Source organism: Solea senegalensis, linkage group LG5 (genome assembly GCF_019176455.1).
Source record: "Solea senegalensis isolate Sse05_10M linkage group LG5, IFAPA_SoseM_1, whole genome shotgun sequence".
Taxonomy (NCBI): domain Eukaryota; kingdom Metazoa; phylum Chordata; class Actinopteri; order Pleuronectiformes; family Soleidae; genus Solea; species Solea senegalensis.
Genome location: NC_058025.1, coordinates 3,431,809 through 3,450,255, shown reverse-complemented (window position 1 = coordinate 3,450,255; position 18,447 = coordinate 3,431,809). Strand labels below are relative to the sequence as shown.

The following is an 18,447-nucleotide window of genomic DNA, read 5'->3' as shown; positions in this document are numbered from 1 at the left end:
TGTTAAATGAGTGCCTTAAAGTTGTTTTATTGACCTCTCCAGTGCTACTAACGTGAAGATTTTCCAATTTCTGACGTATTTCGTTATATAATATAGGCTGTTTTGACTGTAATTCATTATTTCTTAGATTTATAATGCCAATAAATATTCAAGAGTTTGAGATTTAATGGTCTTAATCACTAGTTTCTGCTCTTCCTCAGTAAAACATGACGCCAGTGTAGTAAATTATGTTCCCATTAAGGCTCAAATAATTACTCGATTATTTGATGAGTGTTTCCAAAAGACTTAAAACCAGATTTCTCTGATTTTTCAACTTCTTATAAGTGAATAGTTTCTTTGCTCCATATAACAAAAAATATATATATTTAAAACTGAATCATTTTGGATTGTGGACAAAAAAAAAAAAAATTCTGACATTTTATGGACCAAACGATTAATCGATTGAGAAAATAATCGTAATAGTTGAAAGGAATAGACAATAAAGCAGCTGGTATTGAGATGGTCAAATGGCCAAAATCTTGAGGCTTTAAAACTGGACTTCAGATTCCTATGAGTGAAAACCCTTAAGCCGGCATGAAAGGAAAAACAAGGTCAAAAGTAGAGTCACATTCTTGAACATTTATTTCGATGAACAGGTTTGACATGACCTCAAAGACGATCCCTGATCACAGCAAGACCAGAGGGATGAAAGAAACCTGCGGCCGGACTCTGTCCGTCCTGCTCCTCCTGCACCACAGCTGCACTCTGTCCCTCCTTAAAAACCTCCCTGAAGAGGCTGCTGCTGCCAAGTGGGGGAAAGATCACTTGTGAAAATAAAGACAATAGTTTTTGTTTCTTTTAAAATAATTTAAGCACGATGATCCCTGCACAGGCAGGAAGCCAATGGAAAAAAACGACGACGACGGCCTTCCAAGGAGAAATGACCGAAATCGCCTGAAATGTTTTGACCGGGAGACAAATTGTGATAGTTCTTCTTACACTACATCATCGTAGTGTATCTAAAATAGGTTCTGAATGAAAAGGATCATAAATCATCTGCCTCAGTCCTTGTGGCTGCACAAAAAATCCACTTCATAATGTGAGAACTTTCACATTCTGTGGAACGAAAAACCCTTAAAAACATCTGCAACATAAACTCCGACAGTGATCACACCTGTTGCTTACAAGTCATAATGCCAAACACAAAAAAAAATTAGAATACAAGTATTTTTTTTTTTCTCTTCTTGGAAAAAAGCCCATAAAAATATTTGTAAATGTAACAAAATCTCCGGCCTCATGCCCACAAACCATGGGCCTGTGCCGGTCATGCGAAACCCCAACTCAGTCACAGGTTTTATTTAGCTTAAGATAAACTAAGTTTTTTTTTTATCTACGTCCCCACGTACAAACAGCTCTGTAAACGTTAACAAAAAATTAAAAACATTAAAAACTATCAAACAAAGTCAGGGAACTCAATGATAGATAATAACAATAACAAAAAAAGGAAGAAAAGGGTTTCCCCTCTAAAAAAAAAAGACTGCCACCGAGGAAGACAATACTCTTTCTGTGAGCACCTCATTCTGATTCCAAATGCATGTGTGAGGCTTCAAGTCAAGCTACTCCAACAAAAGGGGGCAGCGGGGACTCCGAAAGACTAGAAGCCGCGATGCAAACAGAACATGCCGGGCTGTGGCAGTGACCGAGGAAGCCAAATGGAGCAACTGTTGACATCTGAGAGGGAGTTTTTCCGGTCCAGGAGCGTCGACACCGAGCCTGAGCCGATCGCCTTCACAGTCACAGAGAAGCACGAGTCAGTCAGTCGTCCTCCACGTAAATGTCCTTCAGGAGCGACTGCGGTCCTCCTGCGTCCCCACCAGCATTTTACTGTACAGCTTCTGCTGCTCTTCTTTAAAGGTATCCTTTACCTTTGCTCGCTTCAGTCCTCCGTCCCTGCAGAGACGAGAGGGACAGTTAGTGATGGAGTCTACGAAACAGGACCGGCTGACGGTGGATACTTGCACATAAAATGTCACAATATTGTTTATACATTATACTATATATATACTATACTATGTTAGATGCTGAAATATTCTACTCAAGTAAAGGTACCACTGTTTATATAAACCTTTACTTAAGTACAAGTAAAAGCACTGGCCTAAAAAGTTACTCAAGTTAAAGTCAAAAAGTAGCTCATTTAAAATTAGTAGTAGAGTAAAAGTTACTTAGTTACTCTTATAACAAGGTTGTGGTTCTTTCTTGTGTCACAAATCTCACATTAATTGTTTTTAAATTAAACGCAAACCTTTACAAATTAACGTGCTGACAAAATAAAACATGTAAACACATAATTTGTCAGTCAGGATGGGTCAAAGGCCACAAATGCTTTAACGTCCTCCCTATTTTACAGCAATTTAAAACTTAATTACAAATTAAATTAATTAAAAATGTAAATGTTTATTTACATTTTTAATTCATTTAAAATCTTAAATTCTGTGATTAACCATTACAGTCTCATACTTCGCACTACACAGCTAGCATTGTCGCGTCACCGCAAAAAAGGTCCCCTGTTCAAATCCCAGTTGGACCAAATTTGCCATGTCCCCCCCGTGTCGCGCGTGTGATTGGGTTCTTTCCGGTTTCTTTCTCCAAGAGGTGATGTATTTAACCCACAGCAGATGAAGTAATTCATCATTTTGAATCCTTTGACGGCTCCAATTAAAATATAATTACGTTTCTACACGACTATCATTTGTGATTGATGACATGGAGAAGAGTGTACGTGTGAGGTGAAGCATTTCTGTCACACGCTCTACTAACACTCACAGAGTTTGTATGTGAAAGAGAGCAGAAACTGAGGCAAGTGAGTGTTTTCTTACCACAGGAGGTCCACCAGTCCTCCTTGTCTGGCAATGGCTGCTTTTACACGGTTAGCAAACTGTACGGCGTCCTCTCCCTCCTGTGGGGGAAGATTGACACCAGTGAAAACACAGGCTATTATACGTCAGCTAAAATAAGTCTAAAAGCCTTGTTTCTTTGTTGAAGTAAATCTTGTTATTCTCAGAGAAAGTATTCCGTGAATAAACAGAGAGCAGATGAGAGACTCTAAGACTTGTGTAAACTTTGTCACAGAAAATGTGAGTAAAACCACTCCATCCATCCAGCAAGAGAAAAGAAAAACTGTAAGAAATAGAGTCAACAGTGGAGTCTCACCTCTCTTGACATGGGAGGAAGGTACCACACGCTGCAGACGATGGCCCAGCTGCTCATCATACGTAACAGATAGTTGACCATACCGAACTTGCTGCTGTTCCAGAAGGCATCTCCGAATCTGGGGTCGTACTGTGAGGATCGAACACACACACACACACCAGAGCGACAATCAATATCTGTTTTGAACAAACAGACACGGTTAACGTTGATGGTTCACTCAGAAAGAAACAGGGTCAACAGCACGGAGTGTGACTGAAGGGTTCTGAGGCGACAATAATAATAATTAGTAATAAGGTCAGACAGATGGAAATTACTCATTTTAATTGAAAAGCATTCATAAAATGTTCCGTTGGTTTTTTTCTTTTTGCACCAACTGATGTTCTCTTCTACAATAATATACAACAGAAGACGTCTAGCTAATGTCCAGCAGGATGCACACTGAGAAGATTAATGCCGCCCTCCACTGTGAGAAGTTTGATATTACAGTTAAAAGTTCTCCTCCTTCAATGCACTTTAAAGCTCCTCAACACCACCTCTCTCCTACCACGACCTCTTTAAAACACAAAGGGGACCAGGGAAGTGAGCAGTCACTCATGAGCAAATGAGCGCATGATTGAAGGCGAAAGTACTTCCTGTGATGAGTACACATAGACAGCTGCAGAGTTGACTAAAGATCACACCTTCAAAGAGAAGAACCAGAGTCTGGTTGTCTGGTCCACATCAGTGAGTTTACAGACTGCGGCATAAACGCTCCAGGCTGTTTTTCTTTTCCCCCAAATACTCTAATAAACAAGTCTAGTGTGCACACACACACACACCCTTAGACAACTGAGGAGAGTTAGCTGCTTGTAACTCTGACCCTCGGGGAACAATTAACTTTGCATAACAACGCAATTGTCAAGGGAAATAATGAGCGTGGTTAAAAACATGTGTGTTGACTGCAGACAGAAATGTCATCACGCAGCAATAATAAAGGAAGAAACTAGGTGATTTTGTGGGGATACATTACAATTTTTAAGTCAAGCTTCAATTCAATTTTCACTGAATTATGGATTTAAAACAAACAATGAAGCACCACACTACACACACACCACATTAGTATGACTCTAAACTGTAATACAAGGATCAAAGTGTAAAGATATGAATCGTTATATCTTCATAAAACAGTCAAAAATGTGTCTAGAGTGTCAGTAGTCAAACGTTTTGAGAAAAATGCCTTGAACTAACAATTTTTAGGATGATAATTGACATCATTTCAAAAGAAAAGTGTTTGTTTTGATGTGGAAAAATAAACAGAATCACTCTTACCTTAATGGCCACAGGATAAACTGTGGCACCAATATCAAAACTGCCCTTCTTAAACATCATGACTGACGTGTTGTTGATGCAGGTGCCTGGAAGATTTAAGATGAATTATTATAACAAAATCAATCAAAGCTTACAAGCCTTTTTCAAAAAGAGCATTTTAACAACATTATTATTATTATTATTACTCACCTTCTGGGAATATTAGTATGGGTAGTTTAGATTTATCTTCGACGTGGTCACTCAATCTGAAAAACAAACAGGACATAAGGCATAAATGAGATTAAAGACACAAAAAATTATTTAAAGAAAGTGAAATACTATTATATAATTTAATAAATACAATAACTAACACCAGTATGGCAAAAAAAAAATGAGAAAAAGAGTTCAATGATGTGTGAAGAAAATGATTGACATAGTGGTTGTAATGTCACCTTTTGGCCACTAGATGTCGGTCTTTGACTTCTGAGCGTTCAAACCAAATGTGAGGGCAGGCTTTCACCATGGACTTCTGAATGACACCCATCAAGCCACCGTGGATTTGGCCAACCTGGCACGACACAAACACAAACACACACACTCGTCTATTAATAGGAGAGATTCCATTTACACAGACAGGAAATAGACCAGGGTCAAAGTTTCCTGTATCGTTACCATAGCATAGCAGCCGTCGCTGGCCAGGATAATGACATCGATGGGTGAGGTGTGGTTGGCAACACAGATGCCTCCATTCTTGGGTTTATTCTCACTGGAAAAGACGAGAGAAGAGTGTTTATCTCCCTGAGTTAGTGTTGTAGTACTCAAGAGTGGTCCTGGTCTCAGACATGGTCTCAAGAGAAGTTTTTCAAGGGTCTTCGTGTCATCTGGATCACATTTCTACAAGGTCTTGACTTAGGATTGTAAATCACAACACAAGTGATTTATTTGTACTAATAAATAAACTAAAATTTAAAAAGGTAGTTACAAGTTGTAGTTTCACTTATAACAGCAGCTAACCCTCCTCCCCGCCACCCTTCCCTTTACACCAAGTAAATCACATTCATGTGTTCATTTGGGAGCGGAGAGGTTAGCAAATACTTTGTTGAAATGTTGAAACTTTCGTAAAGCACGAAGAATTGATTTGCAGAATAACAACCAGAGATTCACACACAGCCAACACTACATGCCGTAATACTGCCGCTCCCTCGCTAAAATGAGAGACATATGACAGGAGAGCATGTAGATCAGTGGTTCCCAAACACTGGATGGGGACCAACAGATGAGTCACGGGACATTTTTTGCGGTCCCGAGGCAAATTTACTGAATTTTCTCAATTATTCAATTTGCAGTGAAGTTAAGCATTTTTGTTTTTAATAATCAAATTCTGTTCTGCCAATATATACACAGCATATAGGGCAGTGGTCTAGATTTAGGTTGTTTGGTCTTTGTTGAGGATCAGATTTCGGTTGCGCATTCACACCTCCCCAAACGAACCGGACTTTTAGAGCAAACAAACTAGGATTTGATTTAGAGGGACTGGAACAAACGCACCCTTAGACTCCATCTGCCCTGGTCTCCGTCTGTTGGTCTCTCTTGGTTTCCATTGGTGTGGTATTGACTACAAAACTACCTGATTCGACATCAAAGGCTAAAACAATGTGGAATCAAGTATCAAAACAACCTAAAAATACACCGTCGGTTTGCCTGGATCCACTGTCACTTTCCAGGTATTCTTGAGAAAAACAAAGCAATTCATGTGTCCAGAGCACGAGCAGCACCCCAAAGCACCAAGTCCACATTCCAGAGATTGAGTTACAATCTTAAATAGAGACGAGGGGTGGGAGGGAGAGGAAATCTTCATGAGTCACTTGTGTATTATTAGTCCCAGACTGGAAATGACTGAGTCTTACAACAGGCGTTGATATCACACACTTAACTACAATAGACGACAATGAATAAGTTCTGTGTCAGTGTGTTTCTCAGTCATAAAAAGACAGAGAAAGATTTAAAAAGTTCACTTTATGGCAACATACACATGGACTTCCTGTTGCATGTGTCATCATCCTCACAGACAAAAAAACCCAACTACAAACTTCCATCTGAATCAGTAAGAGTGGATAACCACCATCTACTGTACATTAAAAGATCATGTGCTACAAACACGCCGGCGAACATGAACGCAGCCTTGAGTCAGTCGTCATCGGGCTTTCCTCTTTCTCATAGTCAGCACTCGAGGACAGCGCTCACAATGCAAAAGCCAACACACCCTGGTGGTGTCTGTTCTCCAGACTCGTCTGTGGTTATGTAATCTCACATTCAGGCTGGGTCATGTTCCCAGCAGGAGGGTCCTGCAGCAGAGAGGAGGCCCTATATCCAGACCCTAGTATGTACCCCAGAGGATTCACTTATATAAGTCCAAATGTTCTTGTCTCCTCTTACCATGCGCCTGGAAATGTCTTGAAATGTTTGTTAATAGGAGGTGTCAAAGCCGAGATCTTTATCCTAGAAGATTCTAAATCGATTCAAAACAAAGAATTGTTTCTTTTAAAACGTTTAAAGCTTCAGTTTTGATTGGTACTGCCTGTTTCTTTTCAAAACCCCAGCGTCCTCACAGCTAAGTTTTATGATTACATTTGAGTAGGCGATTATTAGATTAATTTGATTGTTAATCGATGACTAAATTAATCGTCAACTATTTTGATAATCGATTCATCTGTTTTCTCAGAATGTGAATATTTTAATATTTTCTAATCTCTGAAGGTAAATACTTTCTAATCTCGGAATGCAATCATTTTCTAATCACCCAAGCAAAACATTTTCTAATCTCGGAATGTGAATATTTTCAAATCTCGAAATGCCAGCGCTTTCTAATCTCAGACTGTGAATATTTTTTAAGCTATGAATGTGATTTCCAGGTTTGGTAAATACTGATCGGCATGTTCCTACATTTTATGGACAAAAGAATACTCGATTAATTGAGAAAGTAAACGATGGAACGAGGAAAACAGACACGCGTTGCAGACATAGTGATGAGTTTTTTTTTGTATTAAACTTGAAATGTTTCTCCTACATTTTAGTTCGTAGTGGTTTTCAAATGCACCACACGTGTTATCAGTTTTTGTAAAACAAAAAAAAAAGAAGAAAGAAAAAGGTTCAGTGGAGATCACAACAACAAAAGAAATCAGGAAACTGACTAAGAAGTTAACTTGTCGGAAAAACTTCTTGCTGAGTAAGAACTGACGAAAAACATTGCAAAGATGCTTGAAATAAAAAAAAAGAGGAAGCAAATGGCTTCCTCTATTAGCATGCATGATGTGAAGATATCTGCTTGATATACATCACCGGCCACAGGGTTTACAAGTTCTTTAATTTACCAGTTAACATGTAGACCTGCTGAAATTCAAACATAGCATCAGAATGAGGAAGAAGGGTGATGTAAGTGACTTTGAATGTTGAAATGATTGTTGTTGCCACACAGCCTGATCCAAGTACCTCAGAAACTACTAATGTACTGGGATTATGACATACATGAAACGGGCAGAAAAGCAGAAAATATCCAGTGAGAAGTGGTTCTCTGGGAGGAAATGGCTTGTTGATGTTGGAGGAGAATGACCAAACTGGTACGAAATGACAGGAAGGCAATAGTAACACAAAAATACACCACTCCAGTACTTTGGCCATGTCAGCAGGTGACACAAAATTTCTACACACTTTCTGCAAGGGACCATAAGTAGTAGAAGAAGTGGAGGAAGACACCATGTGGGAGGTGGGAAGACAATGTTCAAGACTGGCTAGAAAAACCTCTGGCCCAACTAACACATACAGCTGTAGGAAGAGGCTAGTACTGGGAATGACCATCGTCCTGGACCCTCAAGCAACTAAGAATGGAGACCAAGATCATCTCTGAACGCACAACACATCAAACTTTATAGCAGTTGGACAGCAGCAGGAAACCACACTGTGCGCTATATTGTGACACATAATATGTAAATGAGCAGCCACTGAGTGCATACAAAGGTATCTGCAGAAATATCTACAGTGATGAGATGACTTGCTAAAAAATTCTAGGTGCAACCGTAGGGCTGCGATGAAAAAGTCTACGTTGTCAACAAAAATCTGTGATAAAATTAGTCGCCAATGAATTTAATTGTTGGTTTCAACATTACATGGTTTATGGACTCGAACGTCCTTTTTTACTCGGAGTGAGACATCTCACTTTCTACCCATCCCTCTGCTGGGAGCCGCACATGCAGTGAACAGCAGGAGACGGCGGGTAAACATGCTGCTGATCAAACACCCGCTCGTCTGAAAATATCAAACGGTATTGGAGCATTTTAATCAAACGCACCAAGGAAAAAGGAAATAATCGTGTAAAATTTGCAAAGCAACCTCAAGGTAAATTGAAAAGCCGGTAGCTAAAGAAAGCTACTGAGTAACTGTGTGATTTATTAGATTTATTATTTGTTTTTAATTATCAAAGACTAGCCGACTATGAGAAAAGTAGTTAGTTGCCACCCAATGCAGCGCCAAATTCTCCTTCATGTGTGTTAATCATTAACCATTTTGATGACAACACAACATGAAATGAAGTTCCTCTACCGAAAAGCACAAATACATGAACCGGGGCCAAACTGGGAGCGTGAAAGCAGACAGTCGGGAACATCCTGGTTTTCATTTTGGCACACGTGTTAACAGATTAGCGACAAGCTCATGCGAGAGCTACGTCTCATGTGAGTGAGTCATGCTGCTCTTCTTCTTGCCTATTTTTACCATAACCCTCACAAAGTTGACAGCAAAACAGACAATTGATGAGATCTTTCATCGCAAGTATCAGTCGCACAGGCCACAAACACATGTCCCGTAACCAATTCAAAGTAAAAGCAGTCTAGCATTTATGTTCTCTTTGTATTGTGTGCAGGGGTTATTTGCATAAACCCTATGTAAAGGTGTTTTATTGTTATTATTATATCTGTTAGAACAGAGGTGTGTCAGACACAGCATGATATACATCCAGTGCAGCCCAAGCCTTATAAAACTACGCATATTTTTGATAATTATGCTGATGAATTATAAATACGTCTGTGGTTTTAGAGTCAGCTGTTGCTATGATTGAGCAGCCCTGTGTTTTTGTCAGGGAGTAAACATACTGACAAGTGTCTGTTTTTACAAAACCGGTCCATCTGCTGTGTGCTGTGTGCTGGAAGAACATCAACTATGTGTGTGATGTGTTTCTTTACAGTCATTGCTTTCCCAATGCTGTATATATAAAAACATAAAAGGTGGAGTTTTGAGATTTTTTTTTTCACTGTGGGGCCCAAAAATTGCATTTTAGGGCTTCCAAAATGCCAGTTCCACATGGATAAAAGAGCCAATATCATACAAAACCTTTGTGGATTCTCCTAAACTCGTACACATTTTCCATAATCCCTTTCACCATCGTACACTCACAGCTATAAATATTTTAAATCATCTCCTCAGAGACTTCCTGCTTCAAAAAAACAGATAAAAAATGTACAAAAAACAGTGAGGGTGTTTACCTGTCATGATAGGTTATTATGGCCGTCAGGGCTCTGACACATATTCTGTAGCACATCAAATGGACTTTCTGACTCAGAAAGTTTTTGATCCTGCAAGAAAGAGCAAACAGCACGAGTCACTTCACATGGCAAGATGGAACATTTTAAATGACTGCATTCGGAGGAGGCCTGAGCAGGTGTTTTCGTTGTACCTTCCATTCGGCAGCAGCCCAATAACAGAGGTGAGGAACACAAGGAGTCCTACTCCAGTGAAGGCAAGAGTTACCCTGGTGAAGAGACAGAAGAAAACATGTAATCCTTGGAGAGATAATCTCTAAAAAAAAACACGTATAACACAGACAGGAGGGATAATTTCAAGGATATGATCCCCAGCTAATAGAGCTTCCGCTTTCACTGAGAAGAGTAACCTTTCTTTTAACATGTAAAGGTCAAGAGTGATGTTACCCAGCACTATCCTGCTAATAATTAATAAGTATCATACTCTCTGCTCCACTCGCCACTGTCACTGATAATAACTGACTCCAGAACCTGCAGAAGGGCACACTGGAGGCCGGCATAATCTGGATGAAGCAATAATTCAGGTTCAGAGAGAGCGAGAGAGAGGTGATGATTAAATTGGACAAGGATTAGAAAGAGATTGTAGAGGTGAAGGCTTCAGGCGAGTGGGAGCTAAACCGACACTGGACTGGATGAGAGAATCTATTAGATGGACGGCGACTAGAATGGGGTCTGTCTGTGCGGCGGTGGCCTGATTCCTCTCCCCACTGGCAGCTGGAAATGAGCCAACCACGCTTAGTACCGAGTAACAGAGCTTGTGTTTCTCAAAGTCGAGTCTGAAGAGAGGGATCTCCGCTTCGACTGTGTAGATTTTACTCCCGTACTGGCTTGTTTATGAGAATATCAACATATGCTAAAATCCAACAGCTGTTTAAATTAGCAGGAGACCAGGTTTGTGATTGTAAATGTGTAAGCCCGTTTAACCTCTCAGTTTTATGATCAACACCTGCAGCTACTCACACGCATTTATGACGGGTTTCTAAATGATAACGCTCTGAACTCCCCAGCCATGCACAGTTGACACATTTTCATAATGCATCCGTGATATTCAGCAGTCAAATAATAATATGCCTTAGGTCGGAGAGCGGTTTGTAAGTTAAATCTCACTGACAATCGACCTCTGACCACACCAGTCTGAATATAACCGCTCTTCAATCTTCATGTTTGTCTGACACAGCCTGTTCATATAGTTTGTTCTATAATTGTATTATGGGAGACTGGTGTGTGATAATTTGTTTACATACTGTGCACTGGATCCTCTTTGGCTTTATGCGTTTCCTGCGTTGACGTTTCCATTTTGTTTTTAATGACGATATTATTGTTATTGATCTGGTCTCATTGGAGTACTTCGCTCAGCTGTTGCTATTTCTGCTTTATGATTACATTTTATGGTGGACACTGGAGCCTGCTTGGGAAGGAGGAAATTAAGTTTACTCTCCACATGTGTCACAGTGTGTGACACATGTGATTATCTAATATCTGTACATCTACGGCTATAGCCACATAAGTAAAAAATATACATTTAAAGAAGCACCAAATTGTTTTAAAGTATGTACAGTGTGGTCCAGTAGAGGGCGCTGGCCTGAGATCAATTTTGAATGCATTTTTCGCAGGAATAACACAGCATGTAAATTTTTGACAGAATATGATTTTTGGAAAGAGAAGACAGCCAAATTCAGTTCAACACATTCAGCGCAAGCCACATTATGCTCCGATTTTTGAGTCGTGAAAACGGAGAAGTTTGAAAAAGGTGCTGGCTCTGTTTACATTTGAAACTCTTAAGTAGTACTTCCTTCCTAACTACGCAAACAACAGCAGAAGAACTTCCTGTTTATGCCAGCATCCCTCAACGATCACATGATATGTATTTTTAGGTGTGGACACAGTTTACTTCTGATATGAAAACACAAACTAATATGGCTGTAGCCTTAGCTGAAGGTAACAGCTCATTACCTGAGAGGCAGCAGGATGCCGTATCGGATCAGCAAGCCCAGCCCCCACAGGACGGTCAGCCTCATGCTGATGTACTGGAAGTTATAGTTGCTGCGCGTCAGCAGGTTCCAGGACTCCAGCTCCTCGGCGGAAAACCGCTTCGTCACCTCGTCGTCCATGATGCTCTCCACTCCCCGCCGGGCGAAGTAGAAGATGTCCGACATCTCGAACTCCGAGGCGGAATCCAGGTCTCTGTTGCTGCCGCTCCGCCGGATCTCCTTGATCTCCTCCTCCAAGGAGGTGGGCTCCTTGGCAATGATTGCTGCGGCGCGGCAGAAAGACGAGAAGTTAGCAATACTTGCATTTAGGAGGTTTCCAACTCCAGAAGAAGGCAGAAATGTAACATCATGGATGCAAGGTGACGTTAAAACTCACAGAAGAAGATCATCATCACATCTTACCATTTGAGTAGGGTTTGTACAATTGGTGATTCTTTTCTTTCGCTCCTCTCTCTATCCTTAGTGTGGCCCACTACAGGAAAACAGAACAAAAGGCGAATAAGACAACATTCAGGAAGCCAAAGAACTGTTTGGTCTTCCTGGTTGTTTGTTGGCTCCATACTTCACCCTTGCATTAGTTTATATTACTATAGTAAGGCATTTTTAGTTTAAAACTCTTGTTTGAGGCTGAACCATACAGTGTTTACACAAAGACGGAGCTCATGAAAACATTAGCGTGGCAAACAGACGACACTATTGACAACTACATTCGAGGAAACCAGTTCTGAATTCTCAGTCTGACTTCATCCTGTAACCGATTATTGCCAGGACCTTATCTGTGACCACAGCCTCGTTCTAAGAAACATTACAATACGGTATGTGACAAATGTGTCCTCCGAGGTAAACGTCTGGCACCTGTGTGTGTGTGTGTGTGTGCACTGTGTGTGTACTGTGTGTGTACTGGCAACATGGAGATAAAAACAAACGTCTTCACTGAGAAGCAGGAAAAGAACACGGTGTTCTCCTGGCTGCGAGAGAGAGCGAGACGCCTTAAAGTTTAGAACATTAAAGAGTGTCGGACTACACTTTACACCGCAGGGACTTGACAACTTTCAGTCTATTTGCATCAATCAATGACTGCTGAATTAACTCTGCGATGGCTGCATGTTTAAACGCTCACAAACATAAGCTTAAGTGTTTGCACGGCTGAAAACAGTTGGAATTACGCCAGAGGCACTTGTGGAAGAGTATTCTAGGAATGTGGGAGATACGGTGGTTGTGCCAGGAACTCACAGCTACAGTTACACTCCTAAAGGATCTTATGTAATCTAGTTGCACTTTTTTTTAACCTGTTGCTTATTCACATGAACACTTTGAGTATACAAAAGTACAGTTTATTGACAGTAAATATGTGCAAATCGATTCATAAAATGTCAAAAATTGTGTCCACTGAACCAAAAAGATTTAGTTTGAATGATTTTGCTGTGATGTGGAGCAACGAAGCCAGAAAATAGTCACACATTCAAAAGAAGCTGAAAAACTAAAAAGCTTGTTTTAATTATTCAAAGAGCACTTGAGTCATTTGGTAATCAATTAATAACTAATTAATTGTTGAAGCCCTACTCTGTTCGAAAGTGGGTTCCTGCAAGCACCTTGAAACAATTAAATACACACTATATTATTTATTTATTTCCACTTACAGTACATAAATGCTTTAAAACAACTAAAAAAGAACCAATATTTCAGTAAATATGTTAACAAACATGGTGAATAAGTAAACCTTATGTGATGCTCTGTTTTTTTCTCTGCATGCTTCAAAACAAATGTAAATAAATGGCTAATAAGTGATTTTGTGAAAAGATTTGAGGATTTAAAGACATTTCATCCTCAGCAGTGACGACCATTGAAGTAATTTCTTCCATCTTTTTTCACCCCATGTGTTTATCTTGGAGTTGTTAGTTAGTTGGTTTTAGTTTAGTTTTTTTTTATTAATCCCCTTAGGGAAAGTATTCCTCTGCATTTTGACCCATCCTAGAATTAGGAGCGAAATTGTGGCGCCCGGGGAGCATTGGGGGGTTGGGTACCTTGCTCAGGGGTACCCCAGCCCTTTTTGGCCGGGTGGGGATTTGAACCGGCGACCTTCTGGTTACAAGTCAAGTTCCCTTTCCACTTGGCCACGGGCTGCCCAGGATAGTGGATTTATATTACTGCGTCATCGTGTTAAAAATGCAGCTCCAGCTTTAAGCAATGATTTTTAGGTGGGTCTTTTTTTGGTCATGGGAGGCTGCAGAGCTGCAGGAGAAAGGAGGTTTCCCCCCTATGAGGGATTACAGGTGAGGGAATGGGGGAGAAATTTTAAGTCCTACACTGAATCACGGCCATGACAGACGACGTTTAACTTTATTTATTCAACAAGCTCAAAATGGAAAAAAATAACCTCAGCCTAGCACAGACTGAACTAAATCTGTCCTTTGACCTTCTCTCTAAATCTCATAGTTGCTGGTGGAGTCTGGTCTCCCACTCATCCATTTATTTCTGGCAGAGGATCCGCTCTCAGAGGTGTACATGTTGGAGAGCGACGACGGCCTCACTGGTGAAACTACACCAGTGGAAGAAGAAGAAACTGGAGCTTCAAATGTGAGGAGGCTTTAACTATTATTACACATAGAAACCAAAGCATCAACGGTGGCTTATAATTATATCTGGGAAGTGAAATTGCAAATCACCTCCAGATAAGAGTAACTGGCAAAGTCTGTATAACTGTTGTCTCAGGTTACATGACTATGGAATAGCGTCTCCACGTCTGTTCAGTTCATTTGCATCAGATAGTTCATAAAAGTTGTTGACGGTTAAAGAAAGGCCTGCATTAACTCGGACACGAGTGAATCAGTGTCCTTCCTTCATCAAAACTGTATTGTGTAAAATAAAACTGAACGGCAACAAAAAATACATTTGAAATCATCAAAATTTTCTGACATTTTATCGATCAAACAGTTGATCAAGAAAATAATCCACAGATTAATTGATCGTTAGTTGCACATCCTAACCTAAGAATTAAGAGTACCAATCAGTATCAAATCGATTAAGCAGCATGAATATCGGTATTGGTATCGTTTTCTCTAATTCCTTGTAAATCCACCAATTTTAGCTTCGTTATAAAAGGAATTGCACAAGAAAAAGTAACAAGCCTCAACAGATGACTTCATATTTTTGGTGTGAAATTCTTGTTTGTTCAGTAGTGCACAAAGCTCTTACCTCAAAGATCTTTAACAAGGATTTCATGTAGAGGCGCCGGATGCCAAAGGACACCCCGAAGATGGCAGGCACGATAATGAAGACCAGCAGCAGGGTGAACCACACGGTGAAGGAGATCCCCAGCAGGATACACACCAAGTTGTCGAAGGGGTTGAAGAAAAGCTCCATCTTGAAGTCAGGAGGGCGACCAAAATCGATTAAAAGGTTGAAATCACGGAGCGGATGAGGCACAGTGCTCCACCTCCTGGCTTTAAGTGGACCTTTTATCAGAAAAAGGTCTTCATAAAGAAAACTGAAGGACAGAGCTTCTCTTCATGCCGAGCAGATAGTCCACACAAATACACATGTTCGTCTTGATGTTGCCCTCTTGGGCAATATTGATAAACTTCATTATTTTACTCATAAAACGGTCACTGATTCTCAGTTGAGTTCAATTCCAGGAAACAGGAAGAGTGAAACAGCTGTGATGAGGCCCCGTTGGCCCCGTCCCTGCCTCAGACGATGTTTGCTTTTGGAGCGAAGCCTCCCACTGGTGACACAGGAGTAAACAATGAAACAAAAACCAAGTGTGCAGCAGATGGTTCCCGTGTCTGGTGGAGATCCAGTGGTTCTGCAGCTGGGTGTCACACGGACCTGGGAAACATGAAAGTGAAGATTCAGGATGATCCATGTCACGACAATAATATGTCCTCACTGGTCTGAGGGAGCACATCATGTACATGTAATTCAATAATAATGTATCATCCAGCCAGAGGCTCATCCCTGGTACATTTAATCACAAGACAAATGAAGATCCAACATGTTGTTGAACAAAACTCAGTGTGACAATTAGAAGAACAACAATCCCCAGTATTGACAAATCGGACATTAGAAACACAGAAAAGCAGAGAATGAAACAATTAAAAACAGCAATTACTGCATTACAAGAATTATTATTTAACAAAATATGTGTATTATAAAGTAGGGCCCACAAATGTCATCATGATTTTTTTTTTTTTTTTAAAGGCAATATTGATATATGTCATAATGGATAATGAAAGATTACATTTTGCCCCCGAGTGAAAGTTGAAGACAGCAATTAATAGTGGTTTAAAAAAACAACAAGAAATCCCAAAACCTGAGGCAAAACATTAAATAGCAATTATGTGTTCTGTCTCAGTTTATGAATATTTTATCAAGAGGAGTGGGGCCAGATGCTACTTTTTCCCCTAAAACAAATCAAAAGAAAGCAGATTTCTGGCTTTAATCTGACTGGGAAAAATCCAAAATTCTGAGTTTAAAGTCAGAGTGAGGGGTTTTATTCGCTCAGATTTCTGACTTTAATCTCAGAATTCTGGATTATTAAATTATTAGGACCACTTGTGATTTTGTTTTTGGGCAATCAACCAAACATAATCCAGAGATTTAAATCAGAATTCTGACTTTATTCTGACTGATAAAACTATTTTGATATCAACAAATATGACACACTTAAGTACAACATAACCAAGGTTCAGTATGTATTTCTTTGTAAACAGTAACACCCATTTTTTTCTTAGTTGTGTGTGCGCTATCTTTTTATTAGGTTATTACAGAAGACGAGGCCACATGTGAATATTTTTGGAAAGTAAGAATTTTCCAAGTCAGAATTCGATTTAAAACAATAAAATAAAATCGGATTATATCTGAGCTACTTTAGTATGTATTGACAAACTATTTCAAAACACTCATTTTCTTCCTAGGCTCTTGGTTGTGTGCACTGTTTTTGAACGTGATTACGGAAAAGGGTTATGGCCACGTGTGATTTGTTTTTTGGAAAACAACGTTTTCTTAGTCAGAATAAAGCCTTAATTAGGAATTCTGCCTATTTTTGTTTGTTTGCTTGCTTTTTTTGTAATCACATGTGGTTCTAATAATTAAACACATCTCTTTTTTAACATTTATTTTAAAGAAATATTCACATGTGGCACCAATGCTCTTCCGTAATAATGTAACTGAGGTAAATTACATATATTTTAATTAAAATATTCCCAATCCTATTATAAAGATGGTATGGGGGGGAGGAACCAATGTGCTGCATCTGTATTAAGTTTAAGTTCAAAGTTTACAGTTAAAGCTGATCTTCTGGTTGTTTAGAAAACAAAAACACATTCACTTGCTAACACGACTGTTATCAGCAGCCACAGGGAGCTCAGGGAGATAACGATGGACGGAGGCCCTCCTCATCCCGCCCGGCTGATGCAGCAGGACGGCTAACATCCCGGACAAACACCGCCACAGTCACACACTCACACATACATACACATACTCATACTCATTATTATTAGCTACACTCCACAGTTCTCCATGGCTTTACGTGATCATTCCTCAGCCTCACGACAAAACACACGCCAAACACAACTAACAAACAGCATCTGAGCTGTAAACTGGGCGGTGACACGGAGGCTGCTGACGCGACACGGACCAAATAAAGAATTGTCTTTATGCTGAGGTTAGCATGTAGCTTCGGAGCTAATGCTGCCAGCTGTATATGTGTGTGAGTGAGTGAGTGTGCGCGCGCGCGTTAGCTAAGTGCGGAGCAAACCTTCTCGTACGCAGACTAATGTTAGCATCTTAGCAGTTAAATTAAAATTTAAAAGATTAAACATAAGAGAGGACAAACCTTCAGTCACGTTGTGTCCAGCGCCGGTACATGTCCTCAATAGTCCATCACTTGTCTTTGTCTGACGGTCTGACTGGAGCTAAACTCCGCCCGGCGTACACCATGAGCACACGCTGCTGCCTACGTTACCTAATCCACAAAACCTGCCTCCTCCTCCCGCCGGCGGACAACAACAAAGCCCGGCTAAACACTGACACCTGGTGGCCACAAGTGGACACTACGTTAATTATATATATATGTATATTTTAATGTTTGAAAATGGTTGCTAATATAATCTAACAATAATCAGTGATTAGTAATAACCAAGAAAATACTTTTTCTGTACATATACATTTATATATGTACACATGTTTGTCCTGTCTCTGTTGTTAGTGTGCGCTGAGATCAAAGATCAAAGCAGGAAAATACTTCATATTCCTCGAACTACTACAACTACTACTAAAATTAATAATACTAATAATTATCAGATTGAAATATTTTATAGACATAAGGAAATAAACAGAATAAATAAACTGGATACAAAAAAAGATCAGAAGAAGAAACAGTTCAAATA

General features: G+C 39.9%; 1 protein-coding gene across 1 annotated transcript; it reads right to left on the bottom strand.

Moving 5' to 3' along the window:
• Positions 1 to 598: 598 nt before the first annotated feature.
• On the bottom strand, positions 599 to 18,016 carry gpat4 (glycerol-3-phosphate acyltransferase 4). The gene is made up of 13 exons (XM_044026621.1): positions 17,895 to 18,016; positions 15,254 to 15,886; positions 12,461 to 12,530; positions 12,021 to 12,321; positions 10,202 to 10,276; positions 10,011 to 10,100; positions 5,149 to 5,242; positions 4,929 to 5,044; positions 4,687 to 4,742; positions 4,498 to 4,583; positions 3,190 to 3,318; positions 2,856 to 2,935; positions 599 to 1,929 (listed from the first exon to the last, which is right to left on the bottom strand). The coding sequence occupies exons 2-13, from the start codon at positions 15,419 to 15,421 to the stop codon at positions 1,821 to 1,823; spliced, it is 1,374 nt and encodes a 457-aa protein (XP_043882556.1). The 5' UTR covers positions 15,422 to 15,886; positions 17,895 to 18,016; the 3' UTR covers positions 599 to 1,820.
• Positions 18,017 to 18,447: the final 431 nt, after the last annotated feature.

Excerpts from the sequence above, each read along its gene's own strand:
- gpat4 (XM_044026621.1), bottom strand. The coding sequence starts at position 15,421 with ATGGAGCTTTTCTTCAACCCCTTCGACAACTTGGTGTGTATCCTGCTG. Across the intron at positions 12,322-12,460 it reads GTACAAACCCTACTCAAATG|CAATCATTGCCAAGGAGCCC; the intron begins GTAAGATGTGAT and ends GCCGCGCCGCAG. Across the intron at positions 4,584-4,686 it reads CATACTAATATTCCCAGAAG|GCACCTGCATCAACAACACG; the intron begins GTGAGTAATAAT and ends TAAATCTTCCAG.